Source organism: Nicotiana sylvestris, chromosome 5 (assembly GCF_000393655.2).
Source record: "Nicotiana sylvestris chromosome 5, ASM39365v2, whole genome shotgun sequence".
In the NCBI taxonomy this organism is placed as follows: domain Eukaryota; kingdom Viridiplantae; phylum Streptophyta; class Magnoliopsida; order Solanales; family Solanaceae; genus Nicotiana; species Nicotiana sylvestris.
Genome location: NC_091061.1, coordinates 10,424,772 through 10,443,853, shown reverse-complemented (window position 1 = coordinate 10,443,853; position 19,082 = coordinate 10,424,772). Strand labels below are relative to the sequence as shown.

General features: G+C 38.2%; 1 protein-coding gene across 1 annotated transcript; it reads left to right on the top strand.

Moving 5' to 3' along the window:
- The first annotated feature begins 380 nt into the window (after positions 1 to 380).
- On the top strand, positions 381 to 8,851 carry LOC104226627 (uncharacterized). Its single transcript, XM_009778657.2, has 11 exons — positions 381 to 597; positions 2,049 to 2,136; positions 3,501 to 3,794; positions 4,131 to 4,289; positions 5,560 to 5,700; positions 5,817 to 5,873; positions 6,205 to 6,343; positions 7,165 to 7,269; positions 7,350 to 7,540; positions 8,134 to 8,175; positions 8,257 to 8,851. Exons 1-11 carry the CDS (start codon positions 476 to 478, stop codon positions 8,419 to 8,421), a joined length of 1,503 nt encoding a protein of 500 aa, XP_009776959.1. The 5' UTR covers positions 381 to 475; the 3' UTR covers positions 8,422 to 8,851.
- Positions 8,852 to 19,082: the final 10,231 nt, after the last annotated feature.

Genomic DNA, 19,082 nt, shown 5'->3' with positions numbered 1-19,082 from the left:
GCAGGTAGAGATTTATTTTCAATAGACCTTTGGCGAAAAAAAGTAAAAATAATAGTAATTTAAAAAGAAATAGAAAAAGACACGAAGCTGTCAGATTTTCCAAGTAGCTTTGAAATAACAACTCGTTACCGAGTATCACAAAGGAGATAATTTCTTTTCCTATCTCTCTTTTTATTTTTAATAAATAAATTAAAAGAGGTGCGAATATTTAACTGTTCCAACTAAGAGGAGAAACGAAAGGATTTTGACACGTGTCAACAATACATGCTCCTAATTGTATCACCCGTGGACCCCATTAGTTACTGTCCATCTTGATCTAACGGCCAATTGGAGTTGACCATTGGCATATAAAATCTCGAGCCGCTTCTCGAAAAGCATGAACCTACTTAGCTTCTTCTCGAAGAAAAATCCACTATAAATAAAGCGCAAACAATTACTAAAAACCGAGGGAATCACGAACAAATAGAAAGAACAAATGTTGAAAAACTCCATTAATATTGCTCTGCTACTACTGCTTCAAGTTCTACTAGCGATTGCGATACACACAAGCGCTGATGAATCCTTCAACGTCCGTCAACATCTGTCAACTGTTTCGAGGTCTCTCTCTCTCCCTCTCAATTTGAATATTAACACTGTTAAAGAGAAATGTGATTCGATGTATGCAGCAAGTATTCTAATTTTGAGCTATATGAATTTAAGATTTAAAATTGCGGGCAACTATTCCAGTAGAGGTGTCAAATGGGCGGATTGGGCTGATATTGAGCGGATTAAAATGGACCGAGTCAATAAATGGAGGCGTCAATAACTTGCCCAAAAGTTACTTGAGTCAAGATAGACTAAAATTTGGGTCATAATCTAACACGCCCCCAACTCTTTATCAGTGTATTGTTCTTTTTTAAGAATTATTTAATTATCAAATAAGATTTTTTTTTCTTTTATTATAGTCATAAATAACATAACAAAAAAAAAAAAAATTAAAGATATTTTAGCAAAGTTACTCATGATCAATTTGAGCTAAAAACCAGCCCAACTTTAGATGGGTCAAGATAGATTGAGTTTAGTGGTAGCAAAAATGGATAATAAAAATAGTTATCCATCCATATTATCCACTATTGAATAATGAACTTTTAAAAATAGGTCAAATATGGATAAGAATCATATTATACGCTTAAAAAATGGATAACCAATGAGTTTAACTTTTACATTTGCAAAGACTCAAATTTGGACTTCTTCAAGTTTGAGAGACTAAGAATTCTCCCAAAAGTGATTATATTTAAGAAGCCATGGATAATATGAATATTCATATATTCATATTATCCGCCGGTTAACCCTTTTTCTATCCGTAATAAATATGAGTCAGGTCTAATATTTTATTCGTTTTTGCATTACCCGTTTTCAACCCGCCCATGTCCGATCCAACCCACCCGTTTGCCACCCTACCTGAGTTAAACAATTGGGCGGGTCAATGGCCGGCCTAACCTTGGGCGGGTTGAATGGTTTAGGCGCAAATTGCCATCCCTAATATCCACTATGTGGTTATGAGTGTGAACTAATATAATTATGGATTTAGGTTCTATGTACTGATAGTGTTTCATTTTTAAATTATCATTAGATTTTAACATGTGATAGCAGGTTACTTAACATTTTTACCAAATTACCAATTGTAAGGTATCAAGAGATTTAGCTGTAATTAACTAGTAATAATTAACTAATAAGCGACCTGATTGTGTGATATTTTTTGTATTCTTTGTGCGTAGAACTTAAACTTAATAAATTGTTTATATTTGACGATGATTCAAGTTATATAGATTGTGCGGAAACTAATTACATTGTTAAGTAATTTGACTTGTTTTAGCATGTTACCTATGTTCTTTTCAGGTTACTAATCAATCTTATTATAGAGTTCCTGTAATAACCTATTAGACGACTTGATTGTGTAACATAAGTGGCATAGAATTTAAAAGAAAATAATTCATTCAACATATACCATTGTTGAATTACACTATTGATTTACTTGTTTATTGGTTTCGCTTTGGTTTCACATGCAGATACGATATTGTGAAGGATATATCTGACAATTCTTTTGTACCTTCCCAAATTCCAGATCAATGTACTCCGATTCATTTGAATCTTGTGGTGAGTCTTTGTTTTAGTGTTTCTACTGGTCAACTTTCCTTCTTGTGGTGCCAAATGCGAATTGGTTTAGAAATTTTAAGTTTTGCTGTGTTCTTCTAAAGAAAAGCGCAGCTTCGTTTATGAAGCTTCCTGCGTTCGCGCAGGATCCGAGGAAGGGGCCGTACCCCAAAGGGCGTGTGATGTAGGCAGCCTACCCTGATGCAAGCATTGATGGATGATTCCACGGCTTGAATCCATGACCTATAGGTCACAAAGAGACAAGTTTACCATTGCTTTGTGGCTTTCTTTCAGTTGTGTTATTTTCTGTTATTGATTTTTATGTAACTATACTGAAGCTTTTCATTGCCTGCGCTGAATAGGAAATCTGTGTTTAATAGTATTACCCTTATTATTCCTCTGAATCTGAAAGAACAGTCATGGAAATTGTGGATATGTGTGCCTAGGGTGCATCAATACTATATCACCTTGTCTTTATACTCTAGGCCTCAGAGTACATTTTGATATTTTCTCGACTTTATTGAATAATACAAAAGTTTAGTCCGCCATTGGAAGTCTATCTGCACCATTGAATAATACAAGTTGGAGCAATATTTTGCTTATTACTTATTTATTTTTTATAACTGTGGTGCTTGGGCTAGCTCATGGGTTTGCGCGCTTCTCGACTAATCCACGCTTCTCGACTAATCCACTAGGTTCCTGTTACCTTCCATCAACATAGGTACCGGGAACCAAGATTTAGACAAAATGGAGAAATCACCTAGTAGTGCTTTGGCTAGAATGCAAACCTTAGTTCCTAAGATTGTCACTCCAACTCTTCAGCCGGTTGGCCATCTTATTGGGGAGTGAAGCAATCAGAAAATCTTAATTCTGTTAAGATTTGGAAGATGCTAAGTATATAATACTGAAGGAAAGTCGCAGAAGGTATCCCATAAAACTAGATTGCTAGTAAAGTCATATCTAATTCACCAAATGATTATAGCTCAAGATTTATTTAACTTATTAGTAGCTACTAATCTGTACGACTACTCAAAAATTTGAACAGGATTGTCCTCCATTTTTGAGTGTCCTGTATCTTGTCCTACCGTTCTGTTTCATTCTAAATGTAGGTTCAAGCTTCTTCTCATCCATGTCGATTACTATTGGAACTTTATCTGCCTTCCATTTTCCCTTTTGAGCTTTATAGTGGAAAATACGTAGACATTATTTGCTTGTAAAACTTGCACCAATGTGAATTTAGGGGTTCCCTTATATAAATTGTTCTTGATATAAAAGGAAATATTTGATGGTTTCTCTCAAGTAATGCTATGTTCATAAGAGATAGTTCTATATTGATTTATCTTAATGGGTGACTTCTTATTCGGTAGGCACGGCATGGCACTCGTGCTCCTACCAAGAAGAGGATAAGGGAGTTAGAAGCCTTGGCTGGTCGACTGGAAGTCCTTGTACGTGATGCTAAGGAACAGAAGCAGTCTTTGGATAAAATTCCTGCTTGGTTAACAGGATGGAGCTCTCCTTGGAAGGGAAAACATACGGGTGGAGAGTTGATCCCTGAGGGCGAAGAAGAGTTATATCAGCTTGGTATCAGAGTCCGAGAACAGTTTCCAGACCTGTTTAGTGATGAATACCACCCTGATATATATTCAATCAAGGCTACCCAGGTTGACAAATCAGTTATTTACTTTTTTAAATCTGCCAAGTAATCATCACTTTAAGGGTCAACACACTTATTGTTAGAGTGGTTTTATTACGCAATGCCTCACAACGCTTTGAGAATTGCACAAGTTATTCCTTTATCCACCAAAGCACATGTTCATTTCTTCATCAAGTGATGCATCAAAGGATTCTTCTGCTTTAAGATTCTTTTTGATTTGAATGATTATAGAACTTGTTAGAATTCTTGTCTTCCTTATAACTGGTAGTCATCTGATTCTGTCCCAACTTCTTGCTACCTCATGCGTAGCAATAACTCTTGACTGTGATAGCGACATTTATAGGTTCCTCGGGCATCAGCTAGCGCTGTGGCATTTGGCATGGGGCTGTTTAGTGGAAAAGGGAAGCTTGGGCCCGGGGCTCATCGAGCTTTTGCTGTTACCAGTGAAAGCCGTGCAAGTGATATAGTTCTGAGATTTCATGATTGTTGTCAAAGCTACAAGGTATGCTTGCAAATTCTATTTGGTGGCTGTCTTTAGTAGGTAACTTCAAATTCAATTGGTAATTCTTTTAAGTTTTTGCTTGTTTGTTGGGGCTTGATTTTATAATTGTGAGTACATTTGACCTGGAAACTAGTGCATTGAGCATCTCTAAATACAACATATTCCAGTTTCCGTTTTCAGAATTGTTTGAACCTGACTTCAAAGGCCCATTTTCGTGGTTGATCTTTTTTCTTCTCCTGACTTTAAAAGGTGTAGTTGATAACTGCTTCCATGATCAGTCTGTATGAATCCCAAGTCATTGTTCACTGGCTATTATAACTTCTATTGTTACTAGTAATTCAAGTTCCAACCATCTATACTTTATATAAATTCAATTAAATCATGCACTGAGAGCTGACATATCGCAAGAGAATTTAAGTTCTTTATTACTCTGATATGCCTCGTGGCATTATTGAAATTCAGCACTAAAAAGGGTTTGCTCGCATAAAGTGGAATTCAATTTTTCCCAATTGAACTAACCTCTTTCTTAACTGACAAAGTTCCCATCTCTTTATAATTACAATTAGCAGTGCATAAAATGGAAAACATTAGAAACTTTGAACTTTGATCAGACATTCATTTTTCAACTAAATGCCTCACTTCCTCTCATCCAATCATTATTTTGAACATACTCCCTACTAAACCTTATTTTTGAACGTATCTCCTAACTAATTTCCAGTAGGGTCTCTTCTCTAGTTAAATGAGGCAACAGAAATGGGTTGGAAGGAGTATTAATGAAGAATCATGGGAAACATTTTCCTTTTCCTCATTACCGTGAATCCAAGAAAAGACCCTTATCCAGATTTTGAGTTGCTAGTTATCGAGAATGATAAGAAGAACTTAAAAAGTTTATCACTAGCAGTCACTAGGAGATTCTTGCCTAGAATAAAGTGCAATCTTGTCTGTGTTAATAGAAAACGTGCTAAGTCCTTAGGGCATTTTCCCCTTTTTTAAAAATTGAAACAGAACCAAAAAAAGAAAAAGGAACTCCTTGCGGAATATTTATGAATTAGGTGTCAAAATCCTATTTCAGCTATTCAATGAGGTATTTAGTATCAAAGGCCTTGATTATTCGCTATTTTCTTGAATTGCACCCTCCAGTATCCTATCTTTCCCTCCCTGCATTTTCTGCTTTTCCTGCACCTACTTGTACTACTCTTGATTTGGTTCCTTTTTGACATATGTGTACACACTAATGTTTGATTTACATGTCATTTCTTTTTGGTGGCAGGATTTTAGGAAAAGTCAGAAGCCAACTGTAGAGAAGCTCAAAGGACCTATATTAGATGAGATTACTCATGCACTAGTGAGGCAATATGGTCTTAATTTTACTAAACTGGATGTATCTTCTTTATGGTTTCTCTGCAAACAGGTTAGTATTGCAATTATTAGTGCTCCGGTGGTGCTAAACCTTTTGCCTTTTCTTTTTTCTTTTTTATTTGTTTGATCTGGGGATAGGTACTTGTCTCTAATTGACAACTCCTACAGGAAGCTTCCCTGTTGAACATCACCAATCAAGCTTGTAGTCTATTCAGGCCGTCTGAGGTACTTTAAGTTAATCCTTTTTTTTCATGGTTCCTCTTGGACTTAATCAGCAGCAGAGAAAGGGAGGAGGGGTTTGTAGGTTCCTATTTTGGTAGTTATATTTCTGCATTCCTGTTGTAGAGCTCTCCTTTGTTTATCTTAGGTCATAACTGGGGAAGTTGGGACCTTAAGAGTGATTAGGCTAACTCGATTGATGTTTGATTAAAAGGTAGTCAGCCCTTGTTATAGGCAGATTTCTCTATTATACAATGTATCTCCAGCTCTTCCTTGGGATAGGAAGTTGAAGCCTTGTTGTTTCCATCCATCCTTATTGACAAGTATCATTTCTTAGGTTTCTTTGTTGGAATGGGCGGATGATTTGGAGTCGTTCATACTGAAGGGCTATGGTAATTCACTAAATTACCGAATGGGAGTCCCGCTACTTGAGGATGTAATTCAATCCATGGAACAGGCAATCAAGGCTAAAGAAGGTAACGTAATTGAATTAGTATTATCTTCTTGTCTTTTTCCGGGGGGAGGGTTGGGTTGGATGATCTTTGCTTTAGGGGTCATTTGGTACATGAGATAAGAATAATAATCTCGGGATAAAGTTTAGGATTAACTTTATCCCATATTTGGTTTGGGGTATTAGCTAATCCCGGAATAACTCTTATACTAAAATGGTGGGATTAGTTATCCCATATAGAAGGTGGGATAACTAATCCCATGGGAAATCCTACCATTGTACCAAACGACCCCTTAGGGTATTGACCGCTTATTTCTCTTACCTTCCCCATGCAACAAGATTTTAGAGGAAGAGATAATTAGGAAAAAAGTGAAGCCAACCCCCTAAAACTTGTGTGCTCAATCTACAAGAGTCGCTAGATATAGGATGGGAGATTATATCTCTCCTAATTAAAAGGAGGCCAAGGATTTCTCTCCTTATTAAAGAAAGGCCAAGTCAACTTCATTATATGTTATATTTCCCATATAACCTGTTAACTTTACCAATTCTGTTCTTATTCCATGACTCTATTGCCTGGGTTATTGAGCTATCCCTTCAACTACTGACTAGAGGATAGTTGGATAAGGCTAGAAACTGGAGCCTTTATTAAACCAAATTACTATATTGTTTAATTATACCAATTACTTAGTATTGTTATTTGTTAGTAACTAGTACCTTCCTTTATTGCCCGCATTCATCTCTCTAGAAATCTTTTTGCCTATACATATCTTTATGGAAGCTAATCCTTTAAATGATGGAAGTTTGATATCTGGTGTTCTTCGTTTTATGTGCATTCTCTTCCTTTAGAAGGATATGCTTCCGGGAGCTATGAAAAGGCAAGACTACGTTTTGCTCATGCAGAAACTCTACTTCCTTTTTCATGCTTGCTTGGGCTCTTTCTTGAAGAATCTGGTGAGTGTTTATCGATAGGATTGTTTTAGGCTTCTTGTGCCTCCGGTTTCTTAATCAATTTGATGCACTGAATGTTGCAGAATTTGAACTAATACAAAGAGAGGAGACGTTGCAATTCCCTCCTAAGCCTCCTACAAAGAGAAACTGGCGGGGAAGTATAGTGACACCTTTTGCTGGAAATAACATGCTAGTCCTTTACAGCTGCGTGTCAAACAACTCAAGCAAGTACTTTGTGAAAGTGCTGCACAATGAACGTCCGACTCCAGTTCCAGTAAGTTTTCTGATCACATTCTTGTGAACATGAACATCCATGGTCTTTGTTTTGGGATCTACATCAGCCAGCCTTCAAGTTTTTCCCTTTATTGTTCATTTTCAACTCCTGAAAAAGGTTTCACTGGCTGTGATGTCCAGTCTTACAATTTAAATGAGATTTCGTCAATAGAAAACTTACAAATTTGTGAACTCGTCAGAAGTTGCAACTTATTTTTTTGTTTGAGAAGTAATCCCAGGGAAGGACCACAAATCTTACCAGTATTTCCAGTGAACAAGCATGTGGCAGAGCCACAAGACAGCATGGCTGCATATATTTTCCTGTTTTCTTTTTGTATAGTTTCTAAAGAAATCTTAGAAGACTCACTCCGAATATAATGCATTTTTTTCTCAAAGCATTTAATCCGGAATGATATAGGAGTCACTTGTCAGCTCTAGCAACCTGTGCCACAAGTGACTCGAGCTCATTCCTTTGGAGGTTTCAAAGTCTCTACACTCTCAATTTTTCATGATATTATGTGTTTGCCTCTTTCAAAATGTTCCCCTTTTCATCTGTTATAAGCTTTTGATGCTTCGATTTCTCTTTGCTCATAGGGTTGCAATGGCTCAGATTCTTGTCCATTTGAAGTATTTAAGGTACAACTTCTACATTTCACTAGAGGATTCAATTTACTGTGACATTGGCCATCTCTTACTCGTTACAATGCATTCCTCCAGGAAAGAATTGTTGCTCCTCACTTGAAACATGACTACAATGCGCTTTGCAACATAAACTTGGAACAAAAAGAGAAGAATTCTGCCCCCAGCAAGTTATCACAAATGTTTAGTTGGTTTTTCTCCCTGAGAAATGCTGTTAATCCCGCTCAGAACGTTGAGCTATAACAACAACTATTACGCCTCAATTTCAAGCATTGAGGAACTTTGATCTGTGTGTTTTATAAGCTGATTCAACAAGTGGCCAGCATGTGTCTTGGTGTGGTACAATTTCCAGGGTAACTGTCCTGTATAATCAAGTTTTTTGGTGACTGGTCTAACCATAGGGTAGCCTATATGGAATGTATTCAATTACATAGTTTATAGTTGTAGTTTTCACATCCAAAAATGTAATGCTCCATTCATTTAGGTCCTTTGATTTCCCTTTATCCTCCGAAAATTGAATTACTTTGTGGATGTATAGAACAAAAACAGTTTGTTTCCAACTGCCTTAACAAGTAAAAAGACATTAGGGCTAGCTAGGTCGTTAAGCTATTTTTCAATCTTTTGTCAGTAAAGTTGAATCTATGCTTTGTAATATTATCGCTTTTAATTTGCACTTTGAGCTTATGAGCCACTAGAAATTATCAACCCCATGATTACTCTCCTAAGGAAGCAATATTACCATCAGTTTAGAACTTTGGCAAGGGCACTTAAGCCAAAAGGTAATCTTCCTATTTCCTGAGTCAGTATTGATGGTTTTTACTACTAGGGAAAGTGACAATGTATAGCAACTCTCAAAACAATAGCCAAAAAAAAATATATTGTTTGTATATATATATATATATATATATAATACAAATTTTATACACTTTTTCGGCTACTGAATATAAATAATTTCTGGCGCGGGCTAGAAGTGATAATACTCCTTTCTACTAAGTGATATCAACCCCAAATTGCTCAAGTTCTAATACACAATTGATCTGATCCATGACTAACCATAATGTGCACTGATTAAGGGGGAATATAGATTCAGGGGGAAACTGAAGGTTTTTCTGGTTCACTGTCTGGTACTGTGTGGCTTTTTTTGGGATTTTCAATTATAAGTTTGTTATCATCAAAAAGGGGAAAATTGGTAGGTTACAAGTACCTTGTTTTAATTTTTGATGATCTAACAAGCTTAATATCAAGAACCAGATAAGGAACCAGTTACATATCCTCCAGACCTTAAGATCGAAAGGTTCCAGCTTGGGATATGCTTCCACTCTTCAGAGTCAGAGGAACAACAGAGGGAACAGATGTAACGACCTGGCCGGTCGTTTCATGAGTTATAGTCCCGTTTCCCCTATTTCTGCTTCCTTTTGTATTTTTCAGTTGTATTTTATCGTATCGTGTTGGTTGGTTCGGGTCCGGAGTGGTTTTGAAGTGGAATGAGACACTTAGCCTCCTATTTAGAAGCTTAAGTTGGAAAAGTTAATTGGATGTTGATTTGTGTGTAAACGATCTCGGATGTGAATTTGGATGGTTCCGTTAGCTTCGTTAGGTGATTTTGGACTTAGGAGCGTGTCCAGAATGTGGTTTGGGGATCCGTGGTAGAATTTGGCTTGAATTGGTAGAAGTTGAAAATTTGGCGATTTCGGTCGACAGTGGAAAAAATTGATGTCGGGGTCGGAATTGGAGGCACTATCTCTAATATCGTGTGAGGTGTTTACTGATCATCGTAGCCTCCAACACTTGTTCAAAAAAGGATCTCAATTTGAGACAGCAGGGATGGTTTGAGCTACTAAATGACTATGATATCACTATTTTGTATCATCCGGGAAAGGCCAATGTGGTGGCCGATGCCTTGAGTAGGAAGGCGGTGAGTATGGGCAGTCTTGAATTTATTCCTGTTGGGGAGAGACCTCTTGCGGTTGATGTTCAGGCTTTGGCCAATCAGTTTATGAGGTTGGATATCTCGGAGCCCAATCGAGTCCTAGCTTGTATGGTTTCTCGGTCTTCCCTATTTGATCGCATCAGAGAGCGCCAGTATGATGATCCTCATTTGTTAGTCCTTAAGGATAAAGTTTAGCACGGTGATGCCAGAGATGTGACTATTGGTGATGACAGTGTGTTGAGGATGCATGGCCGGATATGTGTGCCTAATGTAGATGGGATTCGAGAGTTGATTCTAGAGGAGGCCCATAGTTCACGCTATTCCATTCATTCGGGTGCCGCGAAAATGTACCAGGATTTGAGACAACACTATTGGTGGAGACGGATGAAGAAGGATATTGTTGGGTTTGTGGCTCGGTGTCTCAACTATCAACAGGTTAAGTATGAGCATCAGAGACCGGGCGGATTGCTTCAGAGGTTAGATATTTTGGGGTGGAAGTGGGAGCGGATCACCATGGACTTTGTAGTTAGGCTCCCGCAGACTTCGAGGAAGTTCGATGCTATTTAGGTTATTGTGGATCGGCTGACCAAGTCCGCGCATTTCATTTCGGTGTGTACTACCTATTCTTCTGAGCGGTTAGCTGAGATTTACATCAGAGAGATTGTTCGCCTGCATGGTGTCCCAGTTTCCATCATTTCAGATAGAGGTACTCAGTTTATATCGTAGTTTTGGAGGGCCGTACAACGAGAGTTGGGTACTCAGGTTGAGTTGAGCACAACTTTTCCCCCTTCTGTCGGACGAACAGGCCGAGCGCACTATTCAGATATTGGAGGACATGTTGCGCGCTTGTGTCATTGATTTTGGGGATTCATGGGACTAGTTTCTGCCATTCGCGGAGTTTGCATATAACAACAGTTATCAGTCGAGTATTCAGATGGCTCCATATGAGGCTTTATATGGGAGGTGGTGTAGGTCTCTAGTGGGTTGGTTCGAGCCAGGCGATGCTAGGCTCTTGGGTACAGACTTAGTACAGGATGCTTTGGACAAGGTGAAAGTGATTTAGGAGCGGCTTCGTACAGCGCAGTCAAGGCAAAAGAGTTATGCCAACAGAAAAGCCCGTGATGTGTCTTATATGGTTGGAGAGAAGGTTCTACTAAAGGTTTCACCCATGATGGGTGCTATGAGATTTAGGAAGAAGGGCAAGTTGAGCCCCCGGTTCATTGGGCCTTTTGAGGTGCTTCAGAGGATTGGGGAGATGGCTTATGAGCTTGCTTCTCCACTTAGCTTGTCGGGTGTGCATCCAGTATTTCATGTTTCTATGCTCCGGAAGTATATTAGCGATCTGTTTCATGTCTTGGATTTCAACACGGTTAAGTTATATGGTGATTTGACTTATGATGTGGAGCCAGTGGCTATTTTGGAGCGGCAGGTCCGAAACTTGAGATCAAAGGATATTGCTTCAGTGAAAGTGCAGTGGAGAAGTCAGGCTGTGGAGGAGGCTACTTGGGAGACCGAGCGGGAGATGTGGAGCAGATATCCACACCTATTTGAGGCTTCAGGTATGTTTCTAGACTCATTCGAGGATGAACGTTTTTTAAGAGGGGGGATGTAACGACCCGACCGATCGTTTCATGAGTTATAGCCCCGTTTCCCCATTTCTGCTTCCTTTTGTGTTCTTCAGCTGTATTTTTTCATATCATGTTGGTTGGTTCGGGTCCGGAATGGTTTTGAAGTGGAATGAGATACTTAGCCTCCTATTTAGAAGCTTAAGTTGGAAAAGACAATCGGTTGTTGACTTATGTGTAAACGATCTCGGATTGAATTTGGATGGTTATGTTAGCTCCGTTAGTTGATTTTGGAATTAGGAGCGTGTCCGGAATGTAGTTTGGGGGTCCGTGTTAGAATTTGGCTTGAATTGGCGGAAGTTAAAAATTTGGCGATTTCGGGCGGCAGTGGAAAAAATTAATGTCGGGGTCGGAATGGAATTACAGAAATTGGAATAGGTTCGTGGTGCCATATTTGACTTGTGCGCAAAACTTGGGGTCATTCGTGCATGATTTGATTGGTTTTGGCATCAGTTGCGGAATTTGGAAGTTTATAAGTTTTTAGACTTGAAATCTGAGGGTAATTTGGTGTTATGGTGTTGTTTTGAATGATTCGAAGATTCGACTAAGTTTGAATGATGTTGTGGGATATGTTGGTATGTTTGGTTGAGGTCCCGAGGGCCTTGGGTGAGTTTCGGGTGATTATCGGATCATTAGTTGGCTTTGGAAGTTGGCAGATCTCTGGTCTCTGGTGTAGGAAGTGCGGACCGCACAAAATTGGTGCGGACAACGGAGATACTATGAGGCCGCGGAAGAGGGAGTGCGGCCGCGGTGGATTTTATATAGACCGCAGAAGGTATGGCTCAGGGTCCGTGACCGCGACAGAATTATGCGGATTGCGGTGAGGAGGTTCAAAGAGCACTATATAAGCGAGGTTTAGGGTTTTACTTCACATCTTGGACTTTGGGAGCTCGGTTTGAGGCGATATTTTGGGAGTTTTTCAAGGAAATCATCTGGGTAAGTAATTTTAACTCGATTTTGACTAATATTCATGAATATATCATAGAATTCATCATTCGATTAGTGATTTGGGATGAAATTTGGGAAAAATTGGTGGAGTTTCACAAAATGAACGTTTGGGATTTGGAAGCTTTTCGAGGTCGGATTTGAATGAAACTAGTATAGTTAGTCTTATAATCGAATGGGTTGTCGGATTTTGCGACTTTTGTCGGATTTCGAGACGTGGGCCAAGGGCCCGACTTTTGAGTTGACTTTTTTACATTTGACCTAAAGCTTAGCATTTTCTTATGGGATTGATTCCTTTAGCTCGCGTTGATTGTATCGAGTTGTTTATGTCTAGATTCGAGGCATTTGGAGGTCGGTTCGAGAGGCAAGAGCATCGCGGAATAGGGATTTGACCGGTTTGAGGTAAGTAACGATTGTAAATCTACTCCTGAGGGTATAAAACACCGAATTTCATATCGTTTTACTATTTTGAGGTGATGGGCATATGGGCGTGCACCATTGGGGATTGTGACTTGGTCCATCCCGTAGAAACTATAAGTTGCGTATTTGGTTGAAACTATATGATACTTATGTGTTTTAGAATGAATTTCTGTAGATTAGGCTAAATCCATATTTAGGCCTTGTGCCAGAGCTGGTTGGACCCTTACAGACCTTTTTCTTATTATCCTCTCACTATTTTTGGTTGAAAATCTATACTCAGTCATGAAATACTTATTGAATTCATAACTCAGTCTTTATTACTCTGTTTTGATGCTTATAAAAATGTTGTTTTGGGTTGAGTACCTTGTTTTTACTGATAACCCGAGTGGCTTAAGGGGTTTATGATTGAGTGAGACCGAGTGCCTGATTTGTAAGGATATCTATGGGATCGAGCTGCAAACCGCAACATGTTGTTACTGATTCATGGAGGCCGAGGGATTGATTGATTTATGCCACGAGGTGGCTTGTTATAGCGCTTGGGATGAAGGAGCCCTTCCGGAGTCTGCACATCCCAAGTGAGCGTGGGTACCCAGAGTGAGTGATATGAGATATGCCTGAGGGGCTGTATACGAGTGACTGTGAGGTTTGCCCGAGGGGCTGTATGCGAGTGACGTTTTGCCCGAGGGGCTACTTACGAGTGATTTTTGCTCGAGGGGTCGTTCACGATTTCATCATTTTGCTCACTATTGCATTAAGCCTCTGTTTGAGAACTGTTGAAAAATATCTTCAAATGATTTTACTGAAATTGAGTGTAAACTAAATGATTTGATTCAAACTCTGCTTTTAAAAGCCTGCTATATTTTTACTAAGTTTTCCTAATATGAACTTACTATGTTTTATTGCTCGTCACTGCTTCTTAGTCTTCATTTACTTTGATTACTTACTGAGTTGGCATACTCACGTTACTCCCTGCACCTTGTATGCAGATCCATGCGTATCAGGACCCGGTAGCGGCTGTTGACCATTCCAGTTGTATATCTTCCCGGAGTTGGCAAGGTAACTGCTGGAGATCGCAGTCCTGATCTTCTCCCTCCTATCTTCCTATAGCTGTTTGTAGTTATATTTCCAGACTGTATTAGTCTCAGTGTTTTTGGACAGACTGTAGTAGATGCTCATGACTAGTGACACCCCGATGTCGGGTTTTTCTTTTCGCACTTTTCTTATTCTAATGTTCTTTATGAAGTTTTATTATTAAATAGCGTGAATTTATCTTTGAAAATAAAATATTGTGTTGTTTTTGGCAAAGAGTCGGCTTGCTTAGTTTCACGATAGGCGCAATCACGACAGGGTAGTTTTGGGTCGTGACAACAGATTAGTGACAAACAAGAATTTTCTTTGCACAAAAGTTCTTTTCTATGGCCTTTCAATCAGCGTCTTTGAATTCTTTCCTCGTCTTGGGAATGGCTTCAGCTGGGTTGCCAAGGTTCTTGGTAGGGACAAGGGGTCCGTCACATATGACATCCCATAGCTCAAAATCTTCAGCCATGATGAAGTCGTGCATTGAACCTAGGTGGTCTATTGACATCCCATACTATCTATTGAACATAGGTGGTCTGTAAGTAGACTGGCCTTCTTCGAAGTTTGGAGGAACAACCATTAGGATCTTTTCTAGGTGTTAACCTGATAGAAAAAACCTACTCTGATACCAATTGATAGAATATAAGGGTCCACCAAATTCTATAGAGAACCAGGTTCCCTATCAGTGCCACTAGAATACAAGCACACAACAGTAAGTAAATGACAAGGAGAATTTTACGTGGAAAATTTCCAGCTCAACGGGATTAAAAACCATGACCTACCCTTGTAGGATTTCAACTTCACTACTGAGCAACCTTTAGATTACAACCTATGCAACCTAGGAATTAACCTCTTAATCCCTCATTAACTTGTAACACACATATTACAAGCCACTTTGTAATACCTCTATTACAAAGACTTCACAACTTGACTAACTCTAGCCAAGACACAAACATGGGGGTTTATGATTTACAAGAGTTTCCTACACATTGATTCTAAGTAAGCTAAGCAGGAGTTACAAGTAAGAACATTAACAAAGTTACAACTCAACTAAGGACATACAATTACTTGATATGGGGAACTGGTCTGTAGTAGTGTTGTCCTTTATTCTTGATACATTTGAGAATTGTTGATCGAAAGCTTAATCACTGTTGAAGTGCTTAAGTAAATTCTCTAGTGTGCAAGTAATGTGTTTTTTCCTTCCTTGATATTAATAATACATTAGTGACATCGCTTAGGATGATGTAAGCAAGGTAGGTAAAAGACATTCCCATAAAGTTGATTGCTGCACTGTAGCGTGTGCAGGCAACAACTTTACACCTGGGGCAATTGACTTGTGCAGTTTTCTCAGGAAACGGTAGCTATCTGTTCCCTCTGTTGTTCCTCTGACTCTGAAGAGTTGAAGCATATCTCAAGCTGGAACCTTTTGATTTTAAGGTCTTGAGAATATGTAACAGGTTTCTTATCTGGTTCTTGACAGTAAGTTTGTTAGATCATCAAAACATAAAACAAGGTACTTGTAACCTATTAATAGAGCTGCATTAAAAACTGGTAAAAGGCTATTGATGTGTATGTTTGGTGTGGCTTCCTTTTTTGAAACTATCTATTTGACACTATTTTCTTTTTGATTATTGGAACTCTTCAAATTTTCTTCCAAATTAGGCTTTGAAATTAATAATAGCATGAAATCTTATAGCATGCTATACATATGTAATATCTTTTTATCTACACTTGTCATCATTAAAAGAGAATCTCAACATTTTAAACATCTTCTAAGAAGCCACTCTATCTGACCGGGGCGGATGTAGTATAAAAGTGATTGATTTATCTAAACTTCACCTCGGATCCTATATATGTGTTAAATTTTTTATTAAATAAATATAAATAATAGATTCTGAGACCAATAAATCAAATGTGATGTGATACAAAGATAAATTTAAAATTTAAATTTTATGAGTTTAGATACAGAATTCTATCATATCGCATCTAACTTACTGAACGTTCAAAATATATCTTTTGCACTTATTTAGTGCAATTTTCAACGCATATACATGGTCTAAGCCAATGTTACAGGGTTAAGATGAACCCATAAAATCTTCATTGGCTCCTGCCTGATGTGATAGAATTTCCAACTTGAACTTATAAAGTTTAAATCTTGCATTTGCCTCTGTACGTGACTACCTATTAAACTAACTAAAAATTGAAAATCGTCCTAAATTCCTATTTTATGATCCTAAAATACAAAAATAAAAATAAAATAAGGAACAATCATAGTGAAGGAATGACTATTGGTCATTAGGTCGTTTCTAGTGGGCTCATAAAATTTTAGACAATTTGGAGCCGGTCGCCCAATTTCATGAAGATGGCATGAAAATTAGCGCACGAAAAATGAAAATCGTATTAAATTCCTATTTTATGGCCTTAAAACAGCAAAAAAGGAGGAACAATCATGAAGAATCATTGAATATTGTTCATTAGATATTTTCTGATGGTCCCATAAAATTTCAGGCGATTCGAAGCATGTCGTATGAATTTATGAAAATGGTATGGACATTAGCACATGAAAAATTAGATATTGTCCTAAATTCCTGTTTTATGGTCATAAAACGCCATAAAATGAGGAACGGTCATGGAGAAGCGATGACTATAATTCATTAGGTCATTTTGGATGGATCTACAAAATTTTAGGCGATTCATAGCTCGTTGTCTAAATTCATGAAGATGGCGTGGACATTAGCACACAAAAAATTAAAAATCGACATGAATTCCTATTTTATAGTCCTATTATGCTAATAAATGAGGAACGGTCATGGCAAAGTGATGATTATTATTCATTAGGCTGTCTTTTATGGTCCCGCAAAATTTTAGGAGTTACGGGGCCGGTCACCTCAATTCTTGCCTAGAAAATCTAGGAATCGTCATGAATTCCTGCTTTATGACCCTAAAACACCAAAAAAGAGGAACGGTCATGGCGATGCAATGATTATTATTCATTAGGTCATTTTTATGGACCCACAAAATTTTCGAAGACTCGAGGTCGGTCGCCCGAATTCATGTAGATGACATGGACTATAACACATGAAAATCTGGGAATCGTCTTGAATTCCTGTTTTATGGCCCTAAAATGCCAAAAAGGAAGAACGGTCATGGAGAAGCAATGACTATTGTTTATTAGATCATTTTTATGGGCCTGTAAAATTTTAGGAGATTCGGAGTCGGTTGCCCAAATTCATGCAGATGGCGTGGACTATAACGCACGAAAATCTGGGAATCGTCTTGAATTCCTGTTTTAATAGTCATGGCGAAGCGAAGACTATTGTTCATTAGGTCATTTTTATAGGCCCACAATATTTTAGGAGATACGAGATCAGTCGCCCAAATTCATGTAGATATCGTCGACTATAGCACATGAAAATCAGGGAATCGTCCTGAATTCCTATTTTATGGCTCTAAAACGCAAAAAAAATGAGGAACGGTCATGGAAAAGCGATGACAATGGTTCATTAGGTAGTTTTTGATGGGCTCGCAAAATTTTAGAAAATTTGGGATCGGTCGCTCGAATACATGCAGATGACGTGAATTATAACACACGAAAAATTTGGAATCGTCCTGAATTCTTATTTTATGGCCTTTAAAATGCCAAAAAAATGAGGAACGGTCACGGCGAAGCGATGACTATTGTTCATTAGGTCATTTTATGTGCCTGTAAACTATTCAAAGATTCAAGTCTGATCTCTCGGATTCATGTAGATAGCGTGGACTATATAGCATACGAAAATCTAGGAATCGTCCTAAATTCCTGCTTTATGGCCCTAAAATGCCAAAAATAAGGAACGATCATGGAGAAGCGATAACTACTGTTCATTAGATCATTTTTTATGGGCCACAAAATTTTAGGAGATTCGGGGTCGGCTACCCGAATTCAGGCAGATGACATGGACTATAGCACACGAAAATCTACGAATCATCCTGAATTTCTATTTTATGGTCTAAAATGCCAAAAAATGAGGAACAGTCATGCCAAAGCGGTAATTATTGTTATTTGTTAGTTTTTGATAGGCCTGCAATATTTTAGGAGATTCAGGGCCTGTCGCCCGAATTCATGCAGATAGCGTGGACTATAGCATACGAAAATCTAGAAATCGTCATGAATTCCTATTTTATGGCCCTAAAATGCCAAAAAATGAGGAAAGTTCGTGGCGAGGCAATGACTATTATTCATTATCTCATTTTTTATGGGCGCGTAAAATTTTAAGAGATTTGGGGCCAGTCGCCTGAATTAATATAGATAACATGGACCATATCACACAAAAATCTAGGAATCGTCCTGAATTCCAGTTTTATGGCTCTAAAATACCAAAATATGAGGAACGACCATGGCGAAGTGATGACTATTGTATTAAGTCATTTTTTATGGGCCCCTAAAATTTTTGGAGAATCGGGGACGATAGTCAGAATTCATGCAGATGGCGTGGATTATAGCATACGAAAATCTTTGAAACATCCTGAATTCCTATTTTATGACCCTAAAACACCAAAAAAGAGGAACGGTCATGGAGAAGCGATGAGTATTGTTCATTAGGTCGTTTCTTATAGGCCTGCACTATTTTAGGAGATTCGAGGTGTGATGACCCGAAAGGTCATCTTATGTTTTAGAACTCAATTCTGCACTTTTAAGCTTTAAACACCTCATTTTATCCCTCCTCAATTTTATGTGCGCAGTCCGGGCATGTTTCCGAAAAGCTTTTATGTTAAAAACTGATAAAAGTAAGAATTCTTGCCTAAAAACTTTATTTGAGTTGATTTCAGTCAACATTTTTTTGTAAACGGACCTGGATTCGTATTTTTTTGTAAACGAACTTTGTCGAAATTTGGAAGTTAAAGGCTTAATGAAATGGAAATATTTG

Coding starts and splice junctions, on each gene's coding strand:
- LOC104226627 (XM_009778657.2), top strand. CDS start 476: ATGTTGAAAAACTCCATTAATATTGCTCTGCTACTACTGCTTCAAGTT. Junction 2,137..3,500: donor CGATTCATTTGAATCTTGTG/GTGAGTCTTTGT, acceptor CTTATTCGGTAG/GCACGGCATGGCACTCGTGC. Junction 5,874..6,204: donor GTCTATTCAGGCCGTCTGAG/GTACTTTAAGTT, acceptor ATCATTTCTTAG/GTTTCTTTGTTGGAATGGGC.